Source organism: Oculina patagonica, chromosome 8, assembly GCF_052425735.1.
Source record: "Oculina patagonica isolate OP01 chromosome 8, crgOcupat, whole genome shotgun sequence".
NCBI classification, from domain to species: Eukaryota; Metazoa; Cnidaria; class Anthozoa; order Scleractinia; family Oculinidae; genus Oculina; species Oculina patagonica.
The window spans coordinates 3998761-4011490 of record NC_135765.1 but is presented as its reverse complement, the minus strand read 5'-3'; the positions used below and the strand labels follow the sequence as shown (position 1 = coordinate 4011490).

The window sequence follows — 12730 nt, the reverse complement described above, 5'->3', positions numbered from 1 at the left end:
CTTGTATAATGGAAAGCCAAGTGACATTCTCGCTTGTGTACCAATAACCGGGAAACCTTATGATTTGGTTCATTACCCTCAAAATTTTATCAATATTTCACGTCGAATCGACGCTGTTCAGAGTGTGAACAGTGTCACATTGACCGTCAAAGACAAAACTGGCAGTAAGTTTGACTTTGTTGGAGCTCCGCTGCATTTTGAATTAGAATTAAATTAATATTTTTTATTGTATACGAGACCATGTCATCTGCTAATGTTCTTCCGAGTGCCCCTGCTTATGGTGTAAGCGAAGAAAACAGCGTAAAACAAACACTGTATCCAGCTTTGCCAAATCAACCAGAAAACTTTAGGTTAACAAAAATCAATCAAATTTGTTCGGATTTTGACAAAGAAGTTGCTAAATACCGAGCTGTTTTGAAAAAGTATAAAAAGGTGAAGTCTGTTTTCCATTATTCCGCAATTTCAATGGGTGGTTTGTCCAGTGTTCTCTCTGCTTCCAGTCTTGGCACCGCGGTAACGGTCGTTGGTTTGCCGGTAAGCGTTCCTCTCGCTGCATGTGCTGCCATTACAGGCGTTTTGTCTGCCGCTTTCACTGGAGCAAGTAAAAAACTTGAACCAAAAATTTTGAAAAATAATGAAATTACTTCGCTTGCTGTTGCCAAACGTGAAACAGTCAATAGACTTGTTTCTGCCGCTCTCATTGACAATAAAGTTGATGACAAAGAGTTCCAAATTATTTTGGATGAATATTCTCGTTACATGGCTCTCAAAGAGACTGTTCGCAGGCACCTTTCAAAAAATTTAAGCCAAAAAAAGCCATCTCCACAGCCGGACATTGAGAAATTGAGAAATGAGATAAAAAAACAAGAACTGGAGAAATTAAAAAGACGTCTTTCAGCCGAGTCGAAATCAGATTTGAGAAAATGAACGCTGGATTTAATCTGACTGTTCAAAAAAATAAAATAAAGCTGTAGCGAACAGCGTGAAATTGCGTGACCCACAGCGGCATGCAAATTTTTGTGCGTGGGTGTCGGGAGATTACACGAATGATATTTTTAGACGTTGTAATATCATGACTCATCGCCAATAACAAACACCAGCTGTGGAAAAGCGGTTACTCTGTAACTTGGTGTTTGTCAAATTCCCTCTCTACTACTGTTTCAATCAGGAGTCTTTTCTTTCAATTTCTGATCTTTTGCAAGTTGATTCTCGAATTTTTTGCTTTAGCCGTTTAAAGCTTGATTAACACATCGGCTTGTTTACAATCATGTCGCTTCAGAATATTCTGGACTTCCGGTACGTCACACACACATACCAAACATGCCGATTCGCCATTGATTTTCAGCGTTTTAAAATTTTATTTTTTTTTCGTGAAAAAAAAAATCACTGCGAACAGGAATGTCAGATGCGATTTGGAATGTCCTTTCTATTGTGCGATTTGGTATGTGCTGTATAAGCAAAAATAATTTTTACGCAGGATTTTTTTTTTTCACTTCTCTGGTTGTTGAAACAGTTCAATTGAATCTGATCTATCTTATAAAATATTATTTTTTGGCTTTTAGGTTCCAAAATTTGGTTATGGTGTTTGCTTAAAAATACACCCCTGACGCCATTTCTATTTATCGGTTTATATTCTAAAAATGCACCTATGACGGCATTTCTATAATTGAGCTCTGCCCTATAAAAACTCCTCTGATGTAATTTCTATTTCTCGCATTGCCATCTAAAAATACATAAGTGATGTCATTTTTCACTCTGTCCGGCTAAAAATATTCAAGATGAAAAAAAAATTAGATTACGTCAAGGGGGTTTTCCGTTTCTTGACAGCAATACACCCACGCAATCAAAGTCATTGTTGTGACTTTCTGTGTTGCTGCAATAATTTATGCACTCACAGGAGCGTGCAAGTCTTGTTCAGCTTGTTAAAACGTTTGCGACATAACTGCTGTCAAGTTTTTTTAATTTTTCAATCAGCTCGTCTGTTAAAAAGATTGTTATTTGTTTTTCATTTTCTTTAGTTTTTTTGTAGGTTGTAAACGCTTTTCCACGAGATCTTTTCAAGTTTTTCTTTACATTCAAGTTAATTTCTCCAGTTCTCCCTCTTCCCATCTTCGTTTACTCAATAAGAGCAGTTGTTCAATTGAAAAATAATTCTGGCGCGCCAATGCCGCTCTCGATTTTTTGCGTGCCATAATTAGATTTTTTTTCAAAAAATAAAAAAGTTTCAAACTCAAGTCTTTTTGTCAATTAAAAGTTTGTATTTATAAGGTAATAATGCAACCAAACAACGACTGGTACACAGTGGGGTCAAGTGAAACTGCTTCGGGAAGTTAAAGCAGTCAAAGGCCTTTTTTTTGTTACTTGTGGCGCAAGAGGGATAAAAAAGCGGCTTGCGATCCGCACACACATGTACAATAGGAGTTATGGACGCAAATTGTGACAAGGAGCGAGGCGAGCCTGGGCGAGCCGAGCGAGTTGTCACGGTTTGCGCCATAACTCCTATTGTACATGTGTGTTCCCGGGATGAAACATGACAAAAAACGCCATGTAAACAGTCTTTACAGGATAAAATGTAATGTAAGCATGGGCGAGATGAATTCAACTCGGATGGGACGACTTACGCCCCGGCATCTTGGGATGAACATTCTCATGTAAATGAAAATTTTTTTCATCCTGGGGCGAAATTCATCCCGGGACGACGGCTCTCATGTAAACGCACCCGAAAGTTGGAAGACAGAATTCCTACTGTTAAGATAATCTCTTATGGAAAAGTACACTGGCAATAATATGATCAGTACATAAGTCATTTAACGCAGTATTAGCCAGCAGTCACATTGCTCAATAACTGAGAACAGAGCTACATGCATGTTCTATTTGTCACGGCGACAAAATTTTTGATGTAAATGGCTGTTCATGCAACAGGACTTGCCTTTGCTACGTGTTGCAGGTACAAGTTGTCTCACATATGCGGACCTTTAGTTTAGCTATTAGCAATCTTGTAAGAACAGGGTTTCATTGATATACAGTCAACTCCCTCTACAATGGACACCTTTGGGACCATCATTTGGTGTCAGTTATAGAGCAAAGTCTGTAGTAGCGAGAGTTATTTTCAGTAATTCTTATTCGCCGGGACTTCAACTACTGTCTGTAATAACAGGGTGTCTGTAAAAGCAAGGTATCCACAAGGCGAGAATTGTCTGTATCTGGGATTATAATCCATTGTCATTGGTCTAAGTAACTCACCTAGTGCAGCCAAAACTGGGCAATATCCCCCAGTTTTCAAAATTTGTGTTTAACCTTCACTTGTTAAGTTTTTGTCCCACACAGATCATTGAATGCCAATGAATTATTATTTTTATGTTTAACAGCTTAGTGATAGACTAAGAGGCTTTGTGTGAAATATTTGAATGATAATAATTACAGTAGCCTCCATTTAGCTTCAAATTAAAATAATGGATATTGTTTAAGATATAATATTACCGGAAAAAAATAGTTTAGTAAATCCACCTTCAATATATTACATGTGAAGTTTAAGCCTTGGATTTGCTTTCAAGAGAAATTATAAGAACTAACAAGTTTGGCTCAAGATTTGGTACATGGATATAATAATGCTTTAAAACCAAGAACAGTATGTTCTTTATATTGTGGTTGTACATGTCATATTGAATTTTAAAAAGAAGAAGAATACAGGTGTAAAAAGCACTTTGTCGAGAACCATTAAAGGTCTCTTGTGAGTCCAGGTTACCTGTAGCTTAACTGATAACATAATATAAATGTGGTACCCTGTAAATTAAGTGACTATTTCCTTTTGGTAAAGTCTTTGTATTCATGTAAGAAACATTGATTGGCCATGCACAATTCAACTGTAATGTGTTCAATAAAGTAGCAAATTGGACTGAATAATATTATTACACGTAGTATATTGACAATTCACAGTAACTGTTCAATATTGTTGAAATTATCCTACACTGTACATGTTACGTTACAATTTAAATGTACATGTAATGATTGTTTCTATATGACTGTAATATGCTTTTCTTTTTCAGGTGTCATTGTAAAGGATGCGTCTATCATTTGTTTTCTGTTGATTGAAGAGCATAATTCTATCAGCGATCATGAAGATGAAGTACCAGCGAATACCACTGTCATCTATCTTTGTGTTCATATTATGCTGTACATCGATCAAGCATACAACTTGTCAAGGTAAAAAAATACTCAATATAATTATAAATTTTATGAAACATGGGAAGTGCACATTCATGTTTCTATCAAGAGTGTATTTGAGAGAACTCAAAGTTTGTGTAAAGCTGAACAAAAGGTGAGAGTTTTTAGGCATGTTTGTGTTCTTTGAAGCTTACTCCAGTATTTGCTTCATGCTTGCAGCAGGTCTTCATTGCAAATAAATGTAACTAAACTATATAGTATTTAAATAATAAATAAATGGCCTTTTGTAAAGAAAGCTTTATAAAACAATCCTCATTGGTAACATGGTAATCATGTTCATTCTTCTTACTAATTGAGAGTCGTCACAAATCAACATCAATCCAGTTACATGTAGTGTTGAAAATTCTGTCAAAAGTAATAGAATTGTTTTTCTTTTTGGTAGAAAGTCTTCTTTTTTGTTATTTTATACTCTTGCCTTTCTAGCTTGAACCCTGGCCCTTTACTGAAATTTGAAAATGGAGTTATGTGTTTTTCTGTTTTTACCCATCTAGGAAGTCCACCAGTCATCAAACAACATCCTTCTGATGCTGTTGTCCAAAAAAACTCACCTGCGGAGCTCAAGTGCAAGGCATCAGGATCACCAAAGCCTAAAATCACCTGGTATCAGGATGGAGTAGAAGTACCGACAGATAGGCGCAGGTCAATACTACCTGATGGTAGCCTTTACTTCATACGGACTGTGTCTAGCAAGCGCAAAACTGACAATGGTGTTTATGAGTGCAAGGCTAGAAATCGCTTTGGCACAGTGTTCAGCAATAATGCAACATTTTTGGTTGGAAGTGAGTGGTTCCTCAATTCATTAATATAAATTTCTCTGACCAATAGATCATTGATGCAACAAGAAAGGGTTGTTTGATAGCTTGTTTGTTTGTGGCTATTGTGAGAAAAGAGCAACTAAAATTAAAAATGTGACATTATGATATACATGACTGTATTTTAAACCGTGTGATAGACTAACATCCCATCCAGGGTGGAGTATGTATTAGTTAATTCACTGTTACATGTAACTGTTTGATGTGAGGTTATGAAAGCTTGTAAGCATAATGACATTATTAAACCATGTACATTTTTCCTCAAACAGCATTAAAGAACACATTCCGATCAGTACCTGAGAACACAAGTGTGTTTCCTGGTGAGTCTGTGGTACTAAAGTGTTCACCTCCCCGTGGTTATCCTGTGCCCACCGTCACATGGTTACAAGATGGAAACCCTGTGTCAAACACCAGTAGAACATTAATTGCAGCAAAAGGAAACTTGACAATTTCACCAGTTACAAAGGCAGATCAGGGGTCATACGTCTGTAGAGCAAACAGTCCTCTTGGAACTCGAAACAGTCAGGAGGCATTGCTTACTGTAAAAGGTATGGTAAAAAAATTAAATGATAAATCTAAAACAGATTGCTCTCAATGACATAATTTATTATCTCTTTTCTTCATTAAAGTTCACCACAATGTCTGTGCCACTTTGTTGACTTGTGTATGGTATATCTGTTATGTACACCTAAATAAGTGGCTGTGCTGCATTGAATTTGGAAGTAATATATCAAACACAAGAGGCAGTGTTTCATTGGGATATCCAAACACTGAGAAGAGAGTTGAAATTACGACACGCAGCGGAGTATTTTTGACGAAATTCAAGGTGTTTGGATAGCCAATGAAATACTGTCTCAAGTGTTTGATATATCTTCTTAATCGAAACAAAACCACAGAGTAAACTGTGAAATAAAATCGTAACAATCTATGCTAATTTAGACCGGGTATCCAAACCACCATCGCGGTTATGATTTTCTTTGTATCTTTGACTTGATGAATTATTAATGAGTTTGAGAAACTTGAATCCAATACATGTACTCCACAGACACAAAATCTGTATGTATATTATTATGTGTAGTTTTGATCAATGTACATTTCACATTGTATAATGTTTCAAGCTTGAGCCTGAATAATTTTCTTAAATAATTTTTTGTTCAGATAAACCCGGTTCCCCCCTTACTGTTACACCACCTTCACAAGTTGCCTTGGTTGGAAATAGCACAACATTTCAGTGCCACTATAGAGATGGGTCTCAAGATGAAGTGGCGTGGGAGAGAAAAGATGGAGGTCTGCCGAGTGACCGACACTTTGTGGATAAAGGTGTTTTAACAATAACAGATGTGGAGTCTCAAGATGAAGGAACTTATGTTTGTAGAGTAAACACAGGAGCAGGAGACCTCACCATTGAAGCAAAACTTGAAGTTCAGTGTAAGTGTTTTTTTTAAAAAACTGTGGTTTTGTGTTGCTGTTGTTGCTTGTTGTTGTATTTGAAGATATATTACATGAAGGTTCATCAATATAATTTCTGTGGTTGCCTTGGTGGCTTAATGCTTGTACTAGCATCTTCTAAAATTTCCTGTTTAACTCACTAAATGGCTTATAACCCCACTGCATCTCTCAAACATGACTCTATCTTGATGCTTTGCTATTTTTCTTTAACTGTGTGTTACCCTTCAGTCTTGTTGAAATGAAATAATTACATGTATTGTATGGCCAAAGAGCAAGGATCTTGTCATCCAATTTGTTTAGTCAGTAGAATGGCAACAGTAGCAACCTTTGCAGTGTTCTTTTTAGGATGGCCTTCTGACATGATAAACTGAAAGAAGTGCAAATGTATGGCTTCATACGTTTGACACATTCATTTCTTAAACAGCAGGCTTATTGTGTAGTGGCAGTCAGATTAAGATTTTCAAAGCTGTGACACATTCAGCCCTCCAAGAGGCTTCAAGTGACATTTTTTTATGCATCAACTTCAGCATTTCCTTGAAAGTCAACTGCATGTAAACCAGAATAACTGAACACTGGGGAGAACAGGAAAATTAACTGTTGTGTTATTTTTTCCAGCTAAACCAAGAATCATTCAAGAACCAACAGATCTGATTGCCAATGAGGGAAGCTCTGCTACATTCAGATGCGTTGCTGATGGTGATCCCCAGCCAACTGTATTCTGGGAAAGAGAAGGGAAAGCCTCGTCAACCATGTTACCAAACATGTATTATAATAATCGACGATTCTTTGTGTCCAGATTGGGTGAATCATTGCAAATTTCCAAAGTAGAAAAGGAAGATGAAGGAGTGTACACGTGTTTGGCGTTAAGTCAAATAGGCAATAGTCACGCCAAAGCAAAACTCACTGTCATTGGTAAGGATGTTTTTGTGCTCATTTTGCAACTACTGAACACACTTCTGTACATGTACCTACATGTTGGAATCCAGGGATAGATTCTGGAGATGGGCCCTATGTTCCCAGCCCCCACCTTTTTCTGCACCACAACTTCACATGCTTTTCTTCTCTGGGTACCTACATGTATCTTTTTACTCTGGATCCTCACTTTCTACGCAAGCTTGGCTACTCTACTGGTGTCTGACCTTTTACGTGATTCTTTGTTTCTGTGTTTTACTTTAGCTTAAACTTCTGAACATTGTAGTTCTTGAGGCAATCATTGTAGGGCTAGTATGACATCCTACAGTTGAGTTCACCCTGTCAATGCAGATACATTTGTTAAGTACATTGTACTGTTGGAGCCACAGAAATGGGGTTTCTGTAATTTGTGGGTTGCATGTGCATGTAATATAAGAGAGAATATTCTTTTGGACTTTTAGCATGCAAAACCCAAACCTGTCTCTTACAGCGAGGTGTTCAAAATATAATTGGGTGTTCTTAGATTGGGGAATGGGCTGCAACAATTTCACTTATATGGGATCATGGTACTCACAAATTAGTAATGTGCTGTAGGAAAGCTGTAAAAAATTTGTTGCAATAACTAGACATTTCTCCTTGTTATCCTCAGGACCTACAGATGTCCTTCCATCAATCATTGCTGGTCCATCTAATCAATCAGTTGACGAAGGAACAGATGTAACTATTTCCTGTGAAATAGACGGCAGCCCAGAGCCATCTGTCAGCTGGTTTTACAACGATGATATCCTTCCAATGCAGAATACTTCATCTGTCTTAATAACGCAGTCTGGGTTGTTTTCCCAAGTGAGGATCACTAATGTAAATATCAGCGACCAAGGAGTGTACAGATGTGTTGCGACTAGCTATATTGGAACAGCCTCACAGGAAGCAGAGCTTCAAGTGAAAAGTAAGTTCAGGGTTCTCATCAAAAGGCGGGACCCGGGTTCGAGTACCAGGATACTCATGAGTCAGTACCTGGCTACTTTCAATTGAACATAAAGAAATCTGCTTCATTGTTTTTTTTTTCTGCCCAGTTACTCACCTTTTGGTGCCTTCCTACTTCAGAACTCAATGAAACCCTTGAAGATGAATGTAGAATGAATAATTTGGAACTTTTCCTAATCTGTTTAGGGAGAAAGTTGGTAGTTGGAATAACAAAAAAAAATTGATTAATGTCTGCATTCTCAGAAGTGGAATATTCATAGACAATGCATGAAAATGGTAACTTGAAGGGTTTCTCACAAATCCAGGGTTTTAGAAGAGAAATATTCATAGAAAACACATAAAAATGGTAACTTATTAAGAGCTACTACAAAACCCAGGATTTCTCTTTTTAAAATTAAACACAAAAGGAGCAATGGTTATGACTAACAGTGCTTGTGGATCTGAAAATTTGGTTTCTGATCATTGAAGTTAAAATTTGCTGAAGAGCATTTTTAAAAAAAGCTGTCCAAAATAATATTGTCGGTGTATTGGAAAGTGTCTTGGTTACAACTGTTAACAGAATGTTTATTAAAAGCAGGGTTCGTACGGGTCATGGACAAACCGGAAAGTCATGAATGTAATTTTTGAATTTCATTTTCCAGGCCTTGAAAGTCATCGTTTTTCAGTGTGGGTCATGGAAGGTTATGGAAAATTGTACTGACTGTACAAAATAAATTAGGCTGATTATTTTTGCGTGGAAAATAGTTAAAATCACCCAATATCAAGATAATTTTTGATAATTTTCAAAAAAAGTTGTCAAATTTAGGTCATGGAAAAGGTCATGAATAGTCATGGAATTTCAAAAGCTCAAAAGAGTACGAACCCTGAAAAGGGAAAGGCTGTAATCGTTTTAAAAGACAAACAGTGCCAGTAATTTTTTTTTCCGCAATTATAAATTTTCAGAGGTAATCATTACTACAACTCCACCTCCTACTACAACACCAACCCCTAAACCCACGCTGCCTCCCTTGGATCTGATGTCAACTACCGTCAAGTACAACTCAGTGCTGCTATTGTGGAGCTCTTTAAAACTGCCAGACTCCTCTAATGTGATGTATGTTGTGGAGTATCGCAAACGTGACAGCAACGAGCAGTGGTTTACAGCTGTTAGTTCGCTGAAGGAAAACAAGTTTACTGTGCCTAACCTGAAACCTGATACAGTGTATGTGTTCAATGTAAGAGCGGTGGCTCAAGATGGAACTACGCTTACGCAAGCGTTGAAGCAAGTGTCCAGGAAGACCAAGAAAAAACCTGCTGTTGTTGTCATTAGTAAGTGATATAAAGAGAGATCTTGTCTATTAAACTAACTAACAAATGCAGTACATTTCTCTTAATGAAAAGCTGGCAACTTAAGTGTTGGTCTCTAGATGGAGAGGGGTGGATTTGAGTCCTGGCTGGAGTATTAAGTGCTGGCCAAATGGCAAGTTGAACTTGCATACAAACTTGTATTGGCACGCCAAACGGACTTGTAAGTTTACTCGCAAGTGCATGCTTGCAAGTGGTCATAAAGACCATTTCAATGCTACTGCATGTACTGCCATTCAGTACTGGTAGTAAACAACAAGACTTGCTTTGACTTGTGTTGGGTGGGCGAATGGTGAAAAATTTACGTTGACTTGCATGCAAACTTGATCTTGAGCAAAATGAACGCAAGTCATTGCAAGTCAACGCAAGTGCATGCAAGTCTTGGCGAAATGGAAACCCAAGTGGATGCAAGTTGAAAACTTGCGTCTTCTTGAACATCCGTTTTGCCACTCAGAGTGAAGAAGACATTTTTAAGGTGCTTCCAGTTTTCAGTTTTCTGGGGAAGCATGCCCCCAAACCCCCTAGGAAGAAGACAGTTGTGCTTTTTCCAGTTCTCACTTTTTCAAAAAATATCAACTTGAGACCTCCGAGATCAGACAATACACTGTACCTTCACCTGACAATATGCTAATAGTTTTAACATTATAATAAGCTTTCAAAAATCTAAGCATCTCTAGTATCCCTGACAGACAGCTAATCACTCTGTTTTCTATTGTTCTAGATCCCACTACTTCTGTGAACCCAATGGAAAATCTGAAGATTGGCATTGACTTAACACCCTCGGGATCTGACAAGATTAATATCTCATGGAGTGTAAGTTAATAAGGAGTTTTCAGTGTCTTTAATATGTTCCCTTCATTATTATTTGTAGTATACATGTACAACTGATAAGAACAGACGTTTTTCTTTTTTAGCTGGCTTAACAGTTTGCTTAAGTGCATTCTCAACAAACGTCAAAGAAAATAGCGGGTCTGTGAACAGATTAGTGAATTTTTTTTTCAGCATTACTGTCAATGTCTGACAGAAACGTATATGAATGTAAAACAATTTATTATAAAAATTAACTTGTCTAGCTTTTCCATGGGATAGAAAAAGGTACTTTTTAAGCAGAGATGAAGCACACCAATTCTTATTCTTCTTAAAATCAACTTTACTTTTGATAACTATAGAAACAAGAAGAAATATCGTTTATTAAAAAACTTTTACACTTGGCAGTCCTTAGACTGAATTACGTGTAAATGTATAAAAACTATATATATTACAAGATTTAAAAAATATTAAAAGCTATTTACATTAAAATATATTAAAAACTATTAAAAACGATCTATACAATGTAATTTAAACTATTGTCTATAATAAAAGAATTTTTAAAACGGTCCGTCTTACAAACAGGCGTGTCGAACACTCTCTTGATCCGAAGTTGGTGGCTGTTGGTTGGTCTTTCAGGCAGATTGACTAGTTTGTGTTTTTTTGTAGTTACAATGTCATTAAATAGACTCTTAGAAAGCAAATCACGCCTACCAGCTAGGGTAGGGATACCGGCCTCTTCTAATGCCTTTCTGTATCCTGAATTTGGGAAAATTATACGCATTGCACGCCTCTGGATGCGCTCTAATTCTTCTGACAGATAGCCAGGAAGGCTGCTGTGAAACAACTGGCATGAATATTCAAGGACTGATCTTATTACACTACAATAAAATAGAACTAGATCATTAGAGCTGACTGCGGCACGTTTTAACTGTCGTAATAAGTAAAGGCGCTTGGCAGCTTTTGATGTGATTATTTCTATGTCTTTTGATGTGATTATTTCTAAGACTTTTTTTTTAATTTAACAAACATGTTTTGACGGTTACATCTGTCATCGTCAGTGCAATGGTTGTTTGTTACAAGTGTGGTCTTATGTAGCGTATGAATGTCAATGTAAGCATTATATTACATTACATAACATGCGAATACATTTTAATTTAAACTTTCAACGGAACTACAAAGTGTACGTGCACCCGACCAAAAGGGCGCATATAAAGAAAGCCTTAAGTTGATATGTTTAACCTGTTGATTCGGGTCGGGCTTTTTCCCATTATATGTACATAGCTTCTGTTAGCTTTACTTGGTACTTAGTTGCTGCAGAGTCTAAAACTTCAACTTTTCTTTTGTTTTGCAGCTGTCAAATCCAGTTGAGATAACAAGTGTAGTTATTTTCTGGCGGAAGAGAAACTCTGATGTGTTTTACACTAAGCCATACACTGCTCATGGTTCGCTGTATTCACTCAATGGACTCGAGGCAAATACCAGTTATGAAATACAAGTACAGATTATGAGTGGAAGCAATTCAGCTAAGAGCAACTCGGCATTTGCTACTACAGGAGAGGAGGAAGGTAAGTGTCTTTTCATTTTTGGCTCAAGACAGACATAAACCCACATACTTTTTCACATTACGCTTGTGTGATATCCGTGTCATCATTATCATCATCAGCAACATCATCATCATCATCATCATCATCGTCGTCATCATCATCATCATTATCGTATACTTGGAAAATTGGGTCGTGTTCTTGCCATCTTCAATGTGCCCTGTTCACTAAGCAGCTACAGCTGTCCCCCTCTCTATTGCCCTTCTCCACGTTTTACATGGAGGGCCCATTCTCCTCCTCCCTTGGTGCAAAATCTAAATACAAGAGACCCGAGAAAATGTCCTGATATTTAGAGTTGAAAAAATGTTAATGCAAGAAAAATTAAAAATAACCTTAATCGACGTTCGATGTATCAAACATCATTTTCAAGATTAAAAAAATTGTTAGTGTTCAAAGTTGTTAAGAGTCGAGTTTTGAATAGTATTTAGGTGTCATTCCATTGTGGGTGATTATACATGTATGTCAGTCATCTGTAAATTAGCCAGCGTAGCTTGGCGTTCTAGTCAGTCGGGGAGAGCGAGAAATCGCACGCGCGAAGCGTAGCTTGGCGTTCTAGTCAGTCGGGGAGAGCGAGAAATCGTACGCGCGAAGCGT

The 12730-nt window shown here is 37.3% G+C and overlaps 2 protein-coding genes across 2 annotated transcripts in view; one reads left to right on the top strand and one right to left on the bottom strand.

Annotated features, from left to right (window-relative positions):
• The window catches only part of LOC144663400 (E3 ubiquitin-protein ligase TRIM45-like), a 173183-nt gene that overhangs the window by 87182 nt on the left and 73271 nt on the right, over positions 1–12730 (bottom strand). The gene's annotated exons all lie outside the window — the stretch shown is intronic.
• Positions 1–12730, top strand: part of LOC144663369 (uncharacterized) — a 34362-nt gene that overhangs the window by 15027 nt on the left and 6605 nt on the right. The window contains exons 2-10 of the mRNA XM_078524285.1: positions 4047–4203; positions 4716–5003; positions 5306–5584; positions 6195–6464; positions 7101–7397; positions 8047–8343; positions 9324–9689; positions 10447–10538; positions 11887–12100. Coding sequence (XP_078380411.1) covers positions 4116–4203; positions 4716–5003; positions 5306–5584; positions 6195–6464; positions 7101–7397; positions 8047–8343; positions 9324–9689; positions 10447–10538; positions 11887–12100 — 2191 coding nt within the window. The 5' untranslated portion in view covers positions 4047–4115. The remainder of the gene's footprint in view (positions 1–4046; positions 4204–4715; positions 5004–5305; positions 5585–6194; positions 6465–7100; positions 7398–8046; positions 8344–9323; positions 9690–10446; positions 10539–11886; positions 12101–12730) is intronic.